Genomic DNA, 18,476 nt, shown 5'->3' with positions numbered 1-18,476 from the left:
AGACCCCGACCAGTGCTGCTTCCTTATCTCTCTTTGAGCCAAGCTGTGAACCACTAACAAATCCCATCCAGCTGTTCAGCTGGCCATGAGAGACACAGCACGTCCTCGCTTGCCCTTAGCCCTTTATTCCAGCTTCTATCTAGACCCTGCCAGCGTACTGCATCCCCACTGCAAAGCGTTACCAGCCAAAGGCTCCACCACCCAAACTCCATTTTTCAGACTTCCCTGACAAAACCCAGTACCAGTTATTAGAGATGCCCTAGACTGCCAGGTCTCTGACACTTACCACTGCAATGAAACATGTACCTGAGCAATCTCAACGCTAAATTATTTGTCTGAACTTTGCATTGCCTCATAAAGAAGACTCTGCTGTGAAAAGCAGAGCAAAAATTCCTCATAAAGCAATGTACAAGGCCCAGCTTGCACTGTCTATGGGCTAGAAAATCTGCATTTGCTGTGGAAAAAAAATTATCTACAAGACATACCTGATACATTACAAAACCTCAAATGTAACAGAGTATTTATAGTCATTAGAAGTTAAGTACACACACTGAATACTAAGTGCTTGGGATTGGAATGTCTCAGCACACGTAATAGCTCTGCAATTTAACTAATATTTCCCTAACAAATAGTTACAGTCTTTCCAGTTATTGAGGTAGAAGGTGAGGTAGGAGCACAAAGACAGCAAAGGAAGCTGTTGGGCACTTTCATTATTTCTGCTACTATCCAGGAAAAACAACAACAAACCAAAACAGGAAAACCAAACCAAAACACAGCACTGATGTATCTCAAAACCCATCATCTCGCCACAACGTAGCCATATCACAACGTAACAGCTGCGTTAACCTGGATGTGCATAAAACCGGAAAATAACCAAATCACGTATTCAAGATAATACAATAGCTGCTGAATAAAACAACTCGCTTATTTGCCTCAATCAGATAAGAAAAGAAAGGAAAGAAAAAAAAAAAAAGCAACGTCACAACGTAAGCAGAACTTAATTTGGAGAGGAAGAGGGAGCATCGAGACAGCTACGAGCCCAAGTACTAGACCTATTTTATTATTAAAGAGCATCTAAACGTAGCCGGAAATTTACATACCACTTTGCAAACACTGTCAAAAATAAAAGAAGTCCTTTGACCTGAAAATTTTACAGTCTAAATTCAGCAACTAACGCATGAAGGTTAACCCTTCACAAAAGCAAGGAGAAGTGCCTGAGTGACAGGAAACGAGGGCTCGCTTTAAAAGGCAAAGTGTAAAAAGAAGAGAGGCAGGGACCTTTCCAGAAAGGGCAGGAGTTACACGTTTTATGTGGCTAAAGTTAGCGGACTGGGGTGAGGGATACTGGGATGAGGGAAGGAGGGCAGGAGAACTGAAACTGAGGATTTTATGGCTGCTCCACATAGAAAGTAAAAAGACTATTTGGTGGTCATCTACTTTAGCATCCTAGAGTGGTAAAAGCATACTGAAAATACAGGTATGCAATTGTGGCCGCTGCCTCCAGTCCCCTCCCCTTGTAGTCCCACAGCATCCACAGCCCCTGCACTGGGTGCTGAAGGTGCTCCCCGACTTCTCTATGGCTGCTTACAAACCTGTTGGCCATGAATTTGTTGAGCCCAGTTTTAAGTGTGCTGATACTACCTGCCTCTGCAACCTCCTGCAGCAACAGATTCCATAGCTCCATGGTGTAGAAGGACTGGTCATCTGTTTTGAAATGATCTCTTAGCAATTTCAGTGAATATCCCTGATTCTAGCACTACAGGATTCAGCAAACAGCAGCTCTGACCATGCTTCTCTGCCCGTAGGTACAAAAGGAGGGTGTGCTCCTTGGGGAAATGAAGGTTCACAGGGCCTTCAACAAATAAACCTGTAACTTACTAACTTTAACAGCAGTCTACTTGATTGCTACTGAGTTTCAAGTAATTTTTGAACTTTCTTACCCCTCTTGCTTGCTTACTTGTTTTGCTCTTCCCCTTCTGCCTCCCTCCCTCCATTTCTACTTCTGCCTTTATCTCCCTCTATCTCTGCTCCCTTCTTCCTAATCCTCCCCTAAATTACTTCTCCCCCTCCTCACGGTTGTTTGTTTCACATCTCCCCCGTGCTCTTACACATGCACAGGAGGACAATCCATGGCTCAAGAGCTGCATGCAGCTCATGCAGCAGTTTCAGGAGGCCTGCAAAGATGCAGCTGGGCACCTGTTACACGCGCTGCATTCTTCAAGGTACGGCAGGTTGTGCCTCCTTGATTTACAGAGCAGCGTAAAGCACTGTAAGGCTGTATAAACACATTGACTTTATTGCTCTAAGAATGTTTTACCTCTCAGGTAGGGGCCTAAGACAAGCAGCACAGCTAAAACTGTTGTGGTTTATATGCTCACCTGCTTTTGAAAGTCACTGATGCTCAAGAAGAGGCTGACCCATGGATGGCTCTCCCCATTCATTCAAGAGGAGGACTTCCACCTTTGCCACAACTGTTTCTTTCAGCATCCAGTGCAAAATTGCCTCAGCTGTCCTGATGGGCTCTCACAAGCACCTTTAACGTCTGGCACAGTCTGGCTGTCCACAGGAATGTAATGTAATGCCCTTCTGCCTTGAGTGGTTTTACGTCCTTTTCCTTTCCTCACCTACAATTCATTTATCCTCTCGGTCTCACCAACGCCTCCAACCTAATTAACCTCATAAGGAGAAAGAGTGGATAGAACAAATTGGAAAAATGCTATTCTAAAGAAAGCATTAAAATTTCACTAGGGACGTAAATCCTGGGATGTAACTAAAAGACAAGCAGCTGAAGAATAAGCCGAAGGCCTGACACCAGTTACTTTCCTAGTCAGAGATCTCCTAGGTCATTCTTGTAGCTAGCACACATCTTCTTGACTGATTTCCGAGCTCATGAGCATGCTGTATGATTTGAAGTAGGAAGGAAAGTGAAGACACTGCTTTAAATCAATTGAGATCTCGAGTCAGATTCATGACATTTTGAGATTTCAGTTGGCACAGCCATTTAAAGCACTGTCTTCCCCCTCTCTCCCATTGTCCCCCAAACATAAATACTTTTATTAGAAGCCAGAGCACTACAAAACATGTTGAGATTCCCAAACTAAGGATTACCTCAACAAAAACAAAATTAGACAATTCTTATTGATAAACAATGTACTAGGAGCTTACGGAGGACACCAGCTATAAATGCTTGCACGCACTGCCTGATGTATCTCCTTTAGAAAGGTTACCAAGACATGCAGGAAATAATGTGCAAATTGGGTATTACAACAATCAGTTTGATTGATCAGAAACTTCTGATGAAATGACCTTCTGTGGTATACTACCCTATTGATATAATTGCTTTAGAACCGTGTTATTACAACTGTGCGCTTTTTAGCGATCCTTCAAAACCATCTGCAAGAGTTAAACCCTGCTTTAATTAAATATACTGCACTTTCTCCACCATTTACAGTGCACTTCTCAGGGCAGCCTATACTTGTTCAGAATGCCAAGTAATACGCTGAAACTTTCAAGAAGTCGTCCACTTCAAAATTTCAAATATATGGCATACCCATAACAGTGATCACCTGAATTAGCACCTTCTAATTTCAGTGGAGATGCTCGAGCTGCACGTGAAACATTTTGTACAGTTATGCTGGTAGGCTTCCATGTATAAAAATCCTGAAGCTTTGCTGTTTCCTAAAAATCTGACAGGATTCTGAGGCCATACAAGAAGTATTTTCCTTCTTCTCATCAATTCATCTATTTTGAAAAGCCACCTTTAACTTCAGAATTAATTTTTAATGCTTGTGGGTCTTTTCACTCCTGTGTGCTGCTCTCTGTAGGGTACTAGGCACTGAAAGAAAGAAAGAACAACAACAACAACAAAGACCCTTCCCCCGATCTCTCCTTAATAGATGCTGGAATTAGCTTCACTGGCAAGAATCTATTGCTGAGACATCCACAGCAGAAAGAGCATGAAATATTAGCAGCCCACCTGCCACAGGAAGTACCTCTGCTCTAGCCAAGAGCATTTGCTACTGACTTTACAATTCTCAGCACCAGGTCGAGATTCTCTTGTTTCCAGCAAGGCCAGCAGATCCAGAGGCAAGATGAGCATGGTCCTCTCATCTCAAACAGTTATTTGCACTAATACAAAGGAAGGGCAAAATATTAATGTGCTGATTTGGTTTACGCTCTTGGCTCTAAAAGTTGAAGCCCTTGGAAGAATCGAGCCCTCAATTCCGTGCTGATTCACAGAAATACAGAGGCAAGGAAATTTAACAGGTCTCTACGCCATTAATCGTACAGCCTCTTTAATCCAATTACTTCGTATTTTCTCTTAAACAAATGAACTGCCAAAACTTGGCCTGGGCCCAGCTCTCAAAACAGCTCAACTTCATCTTACCTGATCTATATTTTCAGCTGTGAAGTCGGGGAGGAAATGGGGAGGAGATGTAAAAAAAAAAAAAATCAAGCACTGCATCTGCTACGAGCTACAATCTGCATGCCCCGTTCTCCTTTTTTCTCCCACCTCCCATCGCAGGGAGTGCAGGTTGATAAAGAAAACAACGCTGCATGCTGGATGGTGCAGTTAAGCATACAGGTTGGTGATATATTCTCCTGGTGATGTCAATTAGCCCCTCACGCACAGAAAATATGTATTAAATGCACTGTAGTAACCATTATGCTTTCCACAAATGCCTTGGAAAGACCAACTGCGTGTTGCTGAAATTTGCAAATTGGCAAGAGAAACAAGAAAACCCCTCTGAATTCCAAAGTGTACAGTGTTTATTTTGACAGTTTCAGTTTATTTATAGTACTTGACAATACATGTTCTCCAGTTCATCTTGTAAAATAATGAAGCTAGCGTTTAGACCTCCACTGTTAAGCCTCAGAGGGGAAAATGAGCATAAACTTATTTCATTCAAATAAATGTACAGATTGGCAAGATTCTACTGTAATGACTAAATTACATCATTAATTTAGCTCAAAGTACTTTCTTTGGTGGAGAAAGCACAGCCTTTAACTTCATACGTGGTGTGCAAGTCTCCACAGATGTGCAATAATCTCTTAACCTGTTCACATGAAAAGAGGGATCCTTTTTGTTTGGTACGTTAAATACTTGCAGAGGGGTGCTGTATGGAGGACTGGGCTTTCACGCTGAGTTATAGAAGAGCACAGGCAGAGGCTGCACTATGCACGAGCTCCCCAGTAACCTTATTCCTGTGACTGGTTTGAATGCAGGCTCTCTCCATCTCATTCCCAGAACAGCCCCCTTCCACAGAGGGGCCAAAGTTGGTGTCCTGGCAGCCTGCACCTTGGCAGAAACCACAGCGCTCTCGGCCACCAGCAGCCTGCCCCTGGTGAAACCCTCAAATGCAGAAACATCCCCTAGCACTTCATCAACGCCCCAGACCCGTCAGTTCTCCCTCTGTGGATAATTTTGTCTTTATGTAAAAGACAGGAGAGATTGGAGCCCTTTGAGCGTAAATACCCCCCGCACCACGTTTCCCATTTATGTCTATGAAGTGCCATACACATATCAGGAATATTTCTTAAAACAAAACCAGACATATCACCCGCTGCTGCACACACGTATCCAACACAGGACCCAGACGTGCAGATCTGGAATACAACTGAAACAAAACCAAATTAAAGACTGCGTAGCCAAGACAAAACGCAGAATTTGTCAGATAAAATGTATCTGCAGCGTAATAAGTACAGTTGCACAGTGCCCTCCAAGGGCAGCAAAGCTGAAAGTCAAATAATAAAATTAAGTGGGATACAAGAGAGTCTGCACAGGAGGGATTTCAACCCTCTTTGTTCTTAGCAGTGCTACGATTTCACAGCCGCTCTCAAGATTCACCGGCCCGATACTTGGCATGCAGGAGCACAGCGCGCAGCTCGCCGGGGAATTGCCGAGCCAGGATGTGCCAAACAAAACCTACCACACAATCAGCCACCTCCTGCCACGGGACCCAGCAGCCTTGCCGTTAAAACGTGCCTGTTTCTTTCTTTTTTTTTTTTTTTTTTTTTAAAGGGAGCCAACGAAACCAGGAACATCTTCAGAAACGTGAATTCCTGCAATATTAACTAATCAATCCGCGGCAAAGGAGCTGCCCCCGCGCTGCTATTGTCTGAGCACACCAAGCAGAGGACTTTGCCTGCAGGAGCTGCTACCCCCGTAGGCTCGGAATTCACCACGTATCTAAATGCTGTTATTTTTCTGCTTTGCAAGGCAGCCCATACGCAGCTGCGGAGGATCTCTAAATTAGTTAATGCACCGCTTCAAAAGGACGAGTTATTTCTCCAGGGATCGTGCGCCAAACAAAGGGGGGAGGGAATGGTGAACCACTGGTAGTTTGTGTGACAAAAGGTATTTTTCAGCTACACCGAGCTCTAATTACGAAGGTCCTTCCTACCCTGTGGCTGGAAAGTTCTCACTGAAAATACTTGCATTTCACAGAAACAATGAGGAGGGGGCAAGAATTAAAAATAAAGAGTGATCAAATCGCTTTTTCAAGCTGAGAATTGTCATTAAAAATGATCTGCATTTTGTTTTTTTTTATTCATTTATTTTGTCTTTTTTTTTTCAAGGAAGGAAAAGCAGCATTTTTGTCATTCTTACTCTAAGAATTTGTGTATTAAAAACAAAACAAACCTATTTTAATGAAATTATTTTGCAATTTTTAATTACAAAATGTAAGACCCCAAAGTTTACGCTAGAACGTGGCTATGCACAGGACGGACTATTCCAAGCATGAAAACAATTTTAAAAGCCCAATATTGTAATTTAGCAGTGACGATCCATCCTTCGATAATATGCTGAAGTTGAAAGCAAAAGCTCTTAAAGCATTATTGTCACTGGATGCATTGACAAAGTACATTTGTAAAAAATTACAAGCACTGTAAAAACAAATGTGATCAAAACAAATGCTAGGCTTTCACAGTATGTAGACGAAATATATTAATTAGAATAAGATATAACTGAGTTCAAAACAGCCTTTGAGCCACACGTTTTCTGCAGACCTCTCTCTAGCCAAGAGATCCTAATTCCACATTGCGAAGTCCTGAAAACTATGAATATTATAGCGGAGAGCACTTCTCCCCACCATCTATACCGAGACATATATTTATTAAGTGCTGACAGTTAACTTTCACAAGACTCTCAGGGAGATCTGGACCTTATTCTGTGAATTTACAGAAACTGGGCTGAAGGAGCCAGGAAACACAACTGCATTTTATTATTATTTAAATAATGAATCCGTGATAGCATTTCACTCCGAAGCGAGGGTAAGCCTTGCAGGCAAATGTCTCCTTCAGTAAAGATTTGAAAATTATTTTTGTTTAAGTAACAGCTGGTCTTGCCTATGTGGACTTAAATGAGCCATGTGGAGACAAACTTGTTTCAGTTTGGGTAAGAAAGATTAAAAACATTAATTCTAGTTAATATCCATTTTGGTCCCTCTACACAGATGGGAAAAATAACATTAAATTACCATGCTTACATACAGTCAATACCAGACACCCAATAAAGCACAAATTCAAAGCCATGCTCATAACACAACCGATGCTCACAGTTCGAGCAGAACAGCTCAGCTGCAAGTTAGCTCGAAACAAAGGAGATTTACATTCATTTCTCCACTTTGCCACAGACTTCCTGTGTGACCTTGGACAAGTCGCTCGGTTTTGTGAGCCCTTCTGTAAAATGGGGAAAAACATTTATCTCATAACCTCACAGCAATTAGCAGATTTACTTTCAGGAAATGCTTTGATACGGAGGTCAAATAAATGACATAAAGAGTATAAGCAGTGTTTAAACTTTAATTAATTTCTGTTAAAGCTTTGGAAACCTCATCACAAGGACAGAACCAAGGCTTTGGCACAATACTCACAAGTGTTACCTACACACAGAGATAAGGTCTGCCTACACAGCGAGGTGGAAATGCATCCTGATGCCTGCAGACAGGTGCTGGCACAGACTTCCACGACCCAACGCAAAGACACGCCGCACTGCTATCACCAGCACACACAGAAGACCAGAGGTTCAGTGTCTCTGGGTACCTTGAGCTCTAAAACAAGAGTTGTAACTTTCTGATATAGCACAAAGTAGGAGAAGAAATCACCAGGTACCCTCTTGAAAGATTTAAGATGTCTTAAGTCCAACCAGTTATTCTCCAATTCATCTAAACCACTAACCACTGTTGGATTTGAAAGCCACATTTAACTTTCATAACTTAGTATTAATATCAGAAGTCAAGTCACCTTGCAGACAACAGAAAATTAAGGATCTCTAGAATGCTAATCTACTGGGGAAAAAAATAAAAAAAAAGAATTAAGAGCCATTCAGAATCAGCCAAATGCTGCACACACACTATGCCAGCTCACTGATGGGAACAGCATTAACCCCATCAGGAACACTGACAACAACATTGCAAAGTATATTAAATAAATCTTTTTTAGAAAATATCTCCAAGTCTGAAACTTATTTTGAAACAGCACCAGGTAAGCATTCGGGGGACAGGGGCAAGCTATGGAAAACCAGAAGCGAGGAAACTATTGAGGGGAGAGGAAGTTCTGGGATAAACTTCCCCTCATATTACCCACATGTGTGTAAAACTCACACAGCTGCTCAATCACAGGGTGTTGAGTGTGTTCTTTTTTTTTTTTTTTAAACAGTTGATCTGTGGGTTACACACATGAAAATACGGTCACTGCAAGCTACAAAAATAAAAATGAAACTCATTTGTTTTTAAGCTATTTTGTTTGAAATATCAAATGGTTTTCATTATTCGTAATTGCATCTTATATGTGGTGTTTTATAAGAAGAAAAAGAAAACAGTTCTTACTAAAAATCATTTACAACCTAAAGCTTTTTCTCTCAATATGCAGAGTTGCTCTGGGATGCGTTAAATATCTTGAACTCCCATTACTGCAATAAGACTGCAAGAAGAACAGCATTTTGCAGCGAGGCCAAAAATTAAAGCATGGCCAACCACAAACTGCTATCAAACACAAGGCACTGCACAGAACACGGGGAGAACAGAAAGATGGCCAGGGCTGTAAGACCAAATGGCCGGTTAAAAAAAAAAAAAAAAAAAAAAAAAAAGGATGACATTTCCAAAATAACACAGGATACAGTTTCAGACACACATTTTCGAAGGTGACATCTGAGACTTTGGCACCCCTATAACAGATAGCATACAGGTAGTACCTTGTAGCATATGCAGCGCCCTCAATATTTAAGTTTTGAGGTTAATCTTGCAGAAGACAGTAAGATAACCAAAAGGAAAAGACCATCACCCTCTCTCCAGCGACACCTGAAAAAATGTGTAGAAGCACAAATGCAGCAGAGGGATGAGGGGCTTGAGGTCAAAGTAAAGGTGAGGTTAGGAAGGAGGGAAATTGAAAGTAAGGTACAAAACTATGTATTTAATTCCTCACTCACAGCATGCTAGCAGTTGATATGAAGTGTGAGGGGGAGCAGCGATGCTGTTAGCAGGCATCCCCAGAGCAAATTCTGGCAACCTCAGACATCGTGCAGCGACTAGATTCTCTCACTTGCTCGACGTTCTCACACTCACAAACTGACTATTTCTATTTCTTTTTCCACAAGAGGTGAACTTTCCCTGTAACTGCGACAGCCGAAACTCATCTCACTGTTGTGGCAATTGGCACCTGCTTACCCTTTCACAAAACAGCTGCTGCAGAAGCAAACTCCCTGTGCCTGAGTGCGCAACTCGAACCTCGTTAACCATGAGCAGAGCTGTTCTTTGCTCTCAGCACTGTCTTTATTGAAGTAGGATGGCTTCCACCCCAAGATGAGCAATACCAAAACTCCTTTGGTCACACACAGACAAAAACCTCTCCATTCATGTTTTCCTACCTATCAACATATTAAGATACAGTAACAATTACACCAGTTACGCCAGTTTCATGCGTTATCTGTAACAGTTGCCACCTTCACTGTCACTCACTGGAAGGCTGGAAGGAATGCAGGATACTTACAACTACATTAGGGGTGAGAATTAATCATCACTACCTGCACTATGAACTAATCATTACGATTACAAATATTTATACAGACTGAAACAAGACAAACTTACTATGCAGGCCTTGAAGTGCATTATCCTCAGTTGTCAATGTGATTAATAACAAAATTCACAACCATATTCTATTTTGACAGGTAGTCTGCTAGCTCCTCTTTACCTATGAATGGTGCCAGCTGAAACAGGGACAAATCAGGGTGCTAATATTATTTACACAAACCTTTAGATGAAGCCTGCAGTCTGACATACTTGTACATAATCACAGCTTTTGGGCAGATTCACTAAATTCAGACTGCAGTCCTGGCCCCTTGATCATCCAGGCTCACTTATCGACACAGCGAGGCAGGCTCCGTGCCTTTCTGAGCCATGCTTCTGGGTTTCTTTCCCACGAACATCAGGATATGGTGGGAGGAGGAGGGGGAAGCATGCGGACTTCATCCTGACACAGAGTCAGGATGCAGACAGGACAGATGCTTCCAACCCACCAGCTGGAAGCTCTTTTAATACTCAGGCAGTCATTAATGTCACTGAAACAATATTGTCATGGCTAGAGATTTCAGAACCCATCAGTTATCTTCCAAACAGCATAAAAAAATTAATATCAGCCTAGACTTCTCCTGTACCCACATGCTCCATCCCATCCCAGCTTGAACTAATTACGATCCTCGGGCCTGGTACTGACAGAGGCTAACTCTTGTGCCAGTGCTGCCCCGCAGACTAACAGCAGCAGAAAGCTTCAATAAAAAGCTTCACGTGTGTTTGTGGGTGACAACTCAGTACTAAAGAGGCCAACTTAAATAGTTATTTATACACAGAATTTCCTTTGATTGCTGCTATTACCAACATCAAAAGGCCTCAAACCCAGTTCAGGCACAGCATGGAGATAGGAACAGAGTTGTGCTTTGGCAACAGCAGCGAACACAAACCAGTCTGAAAGCAACTTTCCTCTTGAATGAACAAGCACAACCAAGGATGTTACACTACTACTGTCTCCTCCCCGAACGCTATGAGGCTCGGGCCACTGAATCAACCTGCTAGAAGCTTTAAACAAAAGGTACACGTTTCTAAAACATCCTTAAAAAAGAGCTGCTCTATAAAGGGCAGCCGAACAACCCCACTTGTTATTTCATCAGCTAACATGCATGCTTCTGTAGGGCACCCACCGAGTGACAAATTCACGCTTCTCTTTCACCGTAAGTTACTGGTTAAATCACAACTCTGAGCTAAAAAGCTCGTAGCATTTTACTATTTTCTGCTTCCTTAGCAGGACTTTAATTTATATCAGATCAGTGCAGTCAGGCATTAGACTTAGAAACCAGGAAAAAAAAAAAAATCAAGAAGAGAGTTTTTACACTCTTCTTTATAAGCCAGTTTCAGAAACATACACACAAAGCAGTCTGACAGATAAAAATGCAATTGTTAGAAAACAAAACCCAAACAACCCCCAAGCAGACAGAAAACACGTATCAACACACGCATAACAATCTCTGGAGGTGTCACCCCCCCCACCTGGAAACTATTTAATATCATCCAAGCATTCCCAAAAGCACCGTCAGCTACGCAGCCGTTCCTCTGCTCGATCCAGAACCTCCAAGGACAACTACAACAAGCACAAGCACACTTCAGCCCCTCTCCTTCCCCCGCCCTCCCCGGGGACGGCATCGGCACCAACCTGCAGTTGGGAGGTGGATCTAAGGTGATGTCAGCCAATTCCTTCTGAATCCTGTGGCAATAAAAGCGAGAAGGAACAAAGGTAAGTCGCTGTGCGGGGCAGCAGTTAACACATACGCCTTACAGACATACCGCCGCAGTACGTTTGCAACACCACGTACGAGAGAGGTGCTCGGTTATAGCCTCCCACTGGCCCACTCACACCAAGCAGGACAGACAGCCTGGTGCAGGGACAGGAAAGCAGGCAGGCATCGTGTGCTGAGCCCAGACAGGAGCATTGCTGCACACTCGCACGGAGATGCCAGCCACACAGGGCTTTTCCACAAAGACTCTCCCCTTTACTCTGCTGGCCAGGTTGAAAGTGAAGGGGACCCTCTGCAAATATGACGCACCAAGTGTTATGAGGAAACCGTAGTCTGAGAAGGAAATTTGTCTTGCTGGATTGCAAGCAGCAGTCATCGCCAAGTTGGCTTCCCCCGGCTCCCCGCCACCCCCGAGAACAAACAGCAGCCCCACGGGAGTGAGTAGCTGTGCCATTCCCAAGGACGCCTAAAGGAAAGGGAACATCCACTTCCAAGGCTCCTGCACATTCCTGCCACCTTCAGTTCTCCCTCTTCCACACCACATCCCCGAGTCCCTCCCCTCAGGACTCCAGGCGCTCCCTCTCATCGCCAGCCTCAGACAACACCCTGCCCTCCCTGCCCAGACTATTCCGGGCTCACACAGCAGCACGCTGCTTTTGCCACAAGATGCCCAACCAGCTATCATCCCTTTCCCTGGGGTCCCATTACTGTCACTCAAGCTTCCCCTCCAGATCTCCCCACCCTCTCCCCTCCTTTAAACTCAGCCAGCATCTTCGGCCTCTCTTCCACTTGTCATACACGCGAACCACAACCTTTTCATACCAGGCAGTTTACAGTCAGCAGGCTTGTAAAACTCTCTTCTTTTTTAAAATAGTTAAGGGCACGACACGTAAACACCGCTTGCTACTATCTCTGAGCTTGCCATGGAAACATGCTGAGCGGGGATCTGGAATAACCGCACTGCCTTAACTCCACAAAGCCACAGAGAACTTAGCTGTGACGACAGGGCATTTGCATAAAACCCCAGCCACTTTTGACACCTAGAGACATAACCTCTCTGTGCTGCTTGGCAAGGCGTTTCAGAGAGCTGGTTTATTATTCTTACTGAAGTGCTCTAAGTTAGCTCGCAAACTTCCATTTGTTGGCTGAGCTCTCTGGTGCAGGACACTGCTGAATTCAGGTGAAAGAGAGAATAAATAAGAAAGGGCAACAGCTTTTTTTTTTTTTCTTTTTTTTTCTTTTTTTAAACCAAATGGCTCCAAGAGTCTGTCCAGATGAAGAAAATTGACTGACGTAGCTGTTCTGGAATTACTACTCTATGCAGGCATCTCTCTCCCATATAGATATTATTCTGGAATAAAAACGATTTCATTCTCAAAGAAAAAAACAACAACCGACCAAAGAAAAAACCCACTCTGTCCTGTAAGCAAAAACTATTTTAGAGTAGAACATCCACAAGTGGACCCACGGTGGATTATTTCTTTTAGTCAATGTCGAGCCATACGCAGAAAATTCAATATAAGTGATGAACAAACAGAAAAGCAGTAATATGTATGGTGGGAAAGGTTTGGGTTATATTACACCACTCACACTTCAGTGTGAGTGGTGTAATACGGCCCCAAATCTTCCTTTCATCAGGCAAACTCAAAACTCCTCACAAACATTAATTAATCCTCAAAGCAGCGCTGGAAAGAAAAAAGCCATTATACATCCATCCCAATACGCAGAGAGGGAAATTGACGTTGAAATTTAATGCTTTACCCAGGACCACATAGTTTCCAGTGGCAGAGAAGGAATGAAGGCCCTACATACCAATCCCACATCCCTATAGCTGATGCTAATAAGGAGAAGGGAAGAGACAGCAGAAATAATTGAGGGGCAGAAAAACAGCCCGGAGGAAGAAGAGACAGGAAAATATGTGGGATAGAATGGAGGGAGAAGCAGGAAGAGAGACCAGAGAGCAGTGAAGTTGGGCACACACCACTGCACAGAGGCGCTGGAAAAGTGAGACAATGGCAGCTTCGCACGGGAAGGCTGTGAGTAAGCAAGAGACGAGGAATGGGAGCAACAAGAGATCAGCAAGGGAACAGAGCAAAATGAAACGAGGAAGGAGAGAGGATGCAGTGAATTGGTCAGAAAACCGACTGCAGCCTCACCTCTTGGCACTGGTAGATAGCAGCTTAGAGTTTTTACTCATGCTGACTTTGCTTTCCTTCTTCTTAGGTGTGCTTGTCTCTTTCTCTGTCTGTTGGTTGGAGGATGAAGATGAGGAGGAGCTGGTGCTGGCCCTCGAATCGTCATCCGACATAGCGACCCCCCCACCACACACCCCAACCTGGAGAGGAGACACCACGGGGCACGGGGAACAAACAGTGAACACAAACACACACAGAGAAAGGCAGCTGACAATCTCGCTCTGTGTTTGGGTCATGCTCCCTTTAAAGGGTCCCCGTGTCTCCCTCTCCTCCTCTCAGGCCCTACAGCCAGGCGGGAGGAGCAGCAGCCCCCCCTGCGCTACTAATGCCACGGGGAAGGGAGAAAGGGACTTTTAAAGCTTCCTCTCGGAAAGCAAGTGCGAAATGAGAGAAGGGACTGGAACAAGGACGACTGCAAGGATCAGGGAAGCTCTCGCAGCAGTTCCTTGTAATCTCCCCCAAACCGCACGAGCGAGAGGAGCCATCGCCACCCAGCCTAGGGGTGCAGGGGATAAAAATGGCACCGCTCGGGCTCCCTGGAGGCCGGTGGGGAGGGATGGGCCGGGGGGTGACCATTGCCAGCGCCCTAATGGAAGTGGGGCATCACTGGCAACAGGGGGAGACCCCGACGGGGGTCCCTGAGCTGCGGCGGGGGGAAACCCGCACCCACTGGGTGGAAAGGTATGGGGAGGGGGGCAAAGGGGACAGCACACGGGAGGGTTTGGGGACCCCGGGGGGCCCCATGAGGCCCACTACGCTGTGGGGCAGGGGGCAGGAGGGGAGAAAAAGGGCCATGGCCTAGCAGGGTGCGAAACAAGGGCTCGGGGAGCAGCTTGGTGCCGGGGGGGGGGGCACCCCGGCTCCGTGCGGGCACCGGGGGGGCGCGGGGCTGGAGGCAGCGCCCGGCCCCGGGGGGCGAGAAGCGGACACAGGGGACACGGGGGGGACACGGGGGGGACACGGGACACGGGGGGGCACAGCCCGGCGGGGCTGGGGGGCTGCGGAGGGGGCGCGGGGAGGGTCGGGGGCCGGCGCAGGGCCGCCCCCCTCCCGCTGCCCCCGGCGCCCCGAGGAGCCCCCGGGCAGCCCCCCCGGGGTCTGGGGAGCGGGGGGGGCTCGTCCGTGCTCCCCCTGCAGCGGGGGGCCGGGGGGGCAGCGGTACCTGCCAGCCCCCGGCGCGCCCCCCCTGCCCCGCCGCCTGCCGCCCCATCGGCGGTCCGCGGCCGGCCCTGCCCCTCGCCCCTGCCCCCGGGGCCGGCGGGGAGGGCGGCGGGGGGCGCCCCGTCCCCGTACCTCTGCCTTTGTGTCTGGCTGCTCCTCCTCGGTGCGGCTGGGCCTGGCCACTCGTGTCTCTCTCGCTGGGAGAGAAGCGGAAGTGCTGCAACAGCAACTATTAAACAGGCAATGGCTTCCCTGCCTGCCTCCCCCACCGCCGAGCCGGGCCGGGGGGGCGGCGGGCACGGGGCGACAGCCTGCGGGGCCTCCAGCCCAAGGGGGTCCCGGGGGGAGGTCGGGGGGAGCCCCGGCTGCGGGGCTGCGGGGGGAGCCCGGCGGACACGGCACCCCCCTGCCTCCGGGGGGGCTGGGGGAGGAAGGGAGGCGATCGGAGGGGGCTGAGCTGTTAATGGGGACCCCCTCTGGAAAGTCATCTGCGAAGGTGTCAAGTCCTGGGGCGGGGGGGGGGGGATAATCGCCCTCCCCCGCTCCGGTTTGCGCTTCCATGCTGAGTGCCCCAAAGGGACGAGGTCGAGGCAGGTGGCTGGGAGAGGGGAAGGCTCCCAGGGCTGCTTTTTTTTTTTAAGGCGGAGAGGGGGCTGTTAGGCTCGTGGGGGGGCTTTGGGCTTTCCCCCCTGTCCTCAGAACTGTTTCAGCCCCGAGACTTCTCCCCTGCCTCACCTGCTTTGTCCCTCCAGCAGCACCAGTAACTTCTCACCTGTCTCAGTTGGAAAGCAATAAGAAAAGAAAAAAAAAAAAACAACAAAAACCACCAAACCCCAACCAACCAACCAAAAAAAAAAAAAGACAGCCCAGCCCAAACCCCACCACCACCACCGCCAGCAGCCAGCCAAAAGGATCCCCCGGCGGCTCTCCCGTCTCTCACCTGTTCCAGCCCCAAAGCAGCAGCTGTGTCTCCCCTTCCCTCCCCGGCTCGGCCCCCCCTGTAGCAGCAGCAGCAGCAGCAGCAGCAGCAGCAGCAGCAGTTCCCTCTCGCCCTCGCCCGGAGTTCAGGATTCCATTGTCCCCCACGCTGCGCCCGCTGACATCACTGACACACAAAGAAGGGGCACTTCATGATGTCATCAACGCATGCTGGGAGAGGAAGCAAAATCCTGGGCTCGGGGCTTGGCAGCGACAGCGAGAAAAAGCCCCCTCACTTTGCCAAAAGGTAAAAGTATTAGGGATATATATATATATATATATTTATATATATATTTTTCCCCGAGTCCCCTAGTGGGGAGCCTGTCTGTGCGGAAGGCGCAGCGGCGTTCAACCGGCTGGGGTGCTGTTGTATTGTATTTCCGAGGCTTTTTACTCTTCTCCCCCAAAATGTTGGCCGTCCATCCCCCGCTCTCTGCCCCTGGGATGGCGGTGCCGGCCCAGTGGGCTACCACAGCTCGTCCCGGGGTTGCCCGAGCTGCTGCCGAGCGGGCCAGGGGAGCCGGCCGCCCACCGGCTGCCCCCGGGGTGAGCTTGGCTTGGTGCCGCCGCTTTCCACCGCCTGTCGAGGGATCCCGTATCGAATTGCCCGGCAAGGTTCAGCAGCCAAAAATAAAATGGCTGTCACTGCCAAGCATCATAATAATTAAAAGGACTGTGTGTTTCCGTCGTTCCTCCTGCTGGAGGACCCCGGAACGGGCTGCAGGAGCCGAGCAGGGCCAAAGGGCTATGTGACAAAATGGGGGGCAAAGGGGTGCCTGGCCTCATGGCATTGTGTCAGCTGGGACAGGGATGGTGGTAGTGCTGGTAGTGGTGCTGAGGTGTGAAGCCCAGGCCATCAGCCCACGGGTGACACTGTGGGACCTGTCACCCAGAGCTGCTGGGGCTGGCCCCACACACCAAGATGTCCATGGGGTGCCATTAGGGCCCAGCAAGGCCTGAGGCAAAGGCTTTGAGTGGGGAGAAAAGCCTAAAGTCTGGGTTGGGTGATGAATGCCTGTTACTTCTTTGGGGGACACTTGGGACCTAAAGGAAAGGGGTGTTTGGGCCAGCTCAAGGGGATGCTGAACCTTTCCTCCAAGAGGCTGTAGCTTCACGTTTTTGTGACTAACCACAGGGGTCTGGTTGTGGCACTGGGCTTTTACCATTTCCACCCAGTAATCCTCGAGCCAGAGATGCTGGAGGGACTGCCTGAGTGGGCACAGCCTTTCCTTTGGCCACTCTTCCCTACATTTCTAGTAGTTAATCCCAAAACTATTGATACTCCCCACAAACCTGCTGCCCAGTCTCTCATGTGGTTGAACAGTGCAGGGCACACACCCCAATGACATTGTAAGAGTCACACTGATAAAAGAAGTAATTCCACTGCAGTTTCACAGTTACTGTTGTGGTTATTTTGTTTGTTTGTTTGTCTGTTTCCTAACTGTTTTCAGTCTTTCTTACCTCTGGTATCACATATTAGGACATGGTGAATTGTCCTCCAAAAGCAGCTTGCTAGCAGAGCCAACCTATCTAGTTTCACCTATGGGAATGACACTTGTGAAGCCATGGTCATCTTTTCCTCCACTAAATGTAGAGCTTTGACATGTCTACCCTCAGCCAAGGCCTCAAAAGAATTAAAAAAATATATAATGAAAACTGGCACTGTGATAAATGAGGATGATCTGGATCACTTAGTGCCTCTTGTTGATGAAGGGGGGCCAAATTCAGCTCCTATATACTTAACAACACTTCAAGGTGTCAGCATCCTCCTAATTAGCCTGGGGGCTTTGGAGGATGCTGCTGGTGGTATGGTGGTACACACTGGGTGACAAGTGTGGGAGATGAGAGGACACAAATCAGTTGACCAGGCTTCACAAATATCACTGCTTATGGAACAGCTTTTTAAAAACAAAAACTTTTCACTTTCACTAAAACCTCCAGCCCTTTCCTGTCATCACAGGAAACCTGCACCAAAGTCAAGTGAGACAACTGATATTAATAATGAAAGCCCTCCACTTCTCGAATAGGGTGTAAGGAAAATGAAAAGGTTGTTACAAAATCTCACACACTTTTTTATGTTAATAACCTTGTTAGGGGGTTATCTGCAGACCAACCTTTTCTGCACCAGATGATCCTTGGTAACCCTGTTCAAAGTAGCATGATAACCAGCACTGGTGGTTATTTACTTTGAAGTCTAACCAAAAACGCATTCTCTGAAAGCACTTACTAATGTCCTCACTTGTGCGGCTGTTACAGTGGCAACTCCCATTTTATGACTCACCTCTCCTGTGCTAGCCATGCCATACCCAGAGCCATGGAGAGAAAGGGAGTCAAGGAGCCAACTTTTGTGCCCAGAG

General features: G+C 47.0%; 1 protein-coding gene across 8 annotated transcripts in view; it reads right to left on the bottom strand.

Moving 5' to 3' along the window:
* UBE2E1 (ubiquitin conjugating enzyme E2 E1) overlaps positions 1-16,285 on the bottom strand; it is a 44,869-nt gene extending 28,584 nt beyond the window's left edge. The window contains exons 1-5 of one of the 8 annotated variants that reach the window (XM_084511740.1): positions 16,082-16,248; positions 15,877-15,913; positions 15,274-15,338; positions 13,942-14,030; positions 11,704-11,754 (exon numbers count right to left, since the gene is read on the bottom strand). In XM_084511740.1, coding sequence (XP_084367866.1) covers positions 11,704-11,754; positions 13,942-13,982 — 92 coding nt within the window. In that variant the 5' untranslated portion in view covers positions 13,983-14,030; positions 15,274-15,338; positions 15,877-15,913; positions 16,082-16,248. Of the gene's footprint in view, positions 1-11,703; positions 11,755-13,941; positions 14,121-15,273; positions 15,720-15,876; positions 15,943-16,081 lie in introns of those variants that run through there. The other 7 variants (XM_084511737.1, XM_084511735.1, XM_084511738.1 and 4 more) reach the window with 7 other exon arrangements.
* Positions 16,286-18,476: the final 2,191 nt, after the last annotated feature.

Source organism: Aythya ferina (genome assembly GCF_964211825.1).
Source record: "Aythya ferina genome assembly, chromosome: 2".
NCBI lineage: Eukaryota > Metazoa > Chordata > Aves > Anseriformes > Anatidae > Aythya > Aythya ferina.
This window is presented reverse-complemented; position numbering and strand designations above follow the sequence as displayed.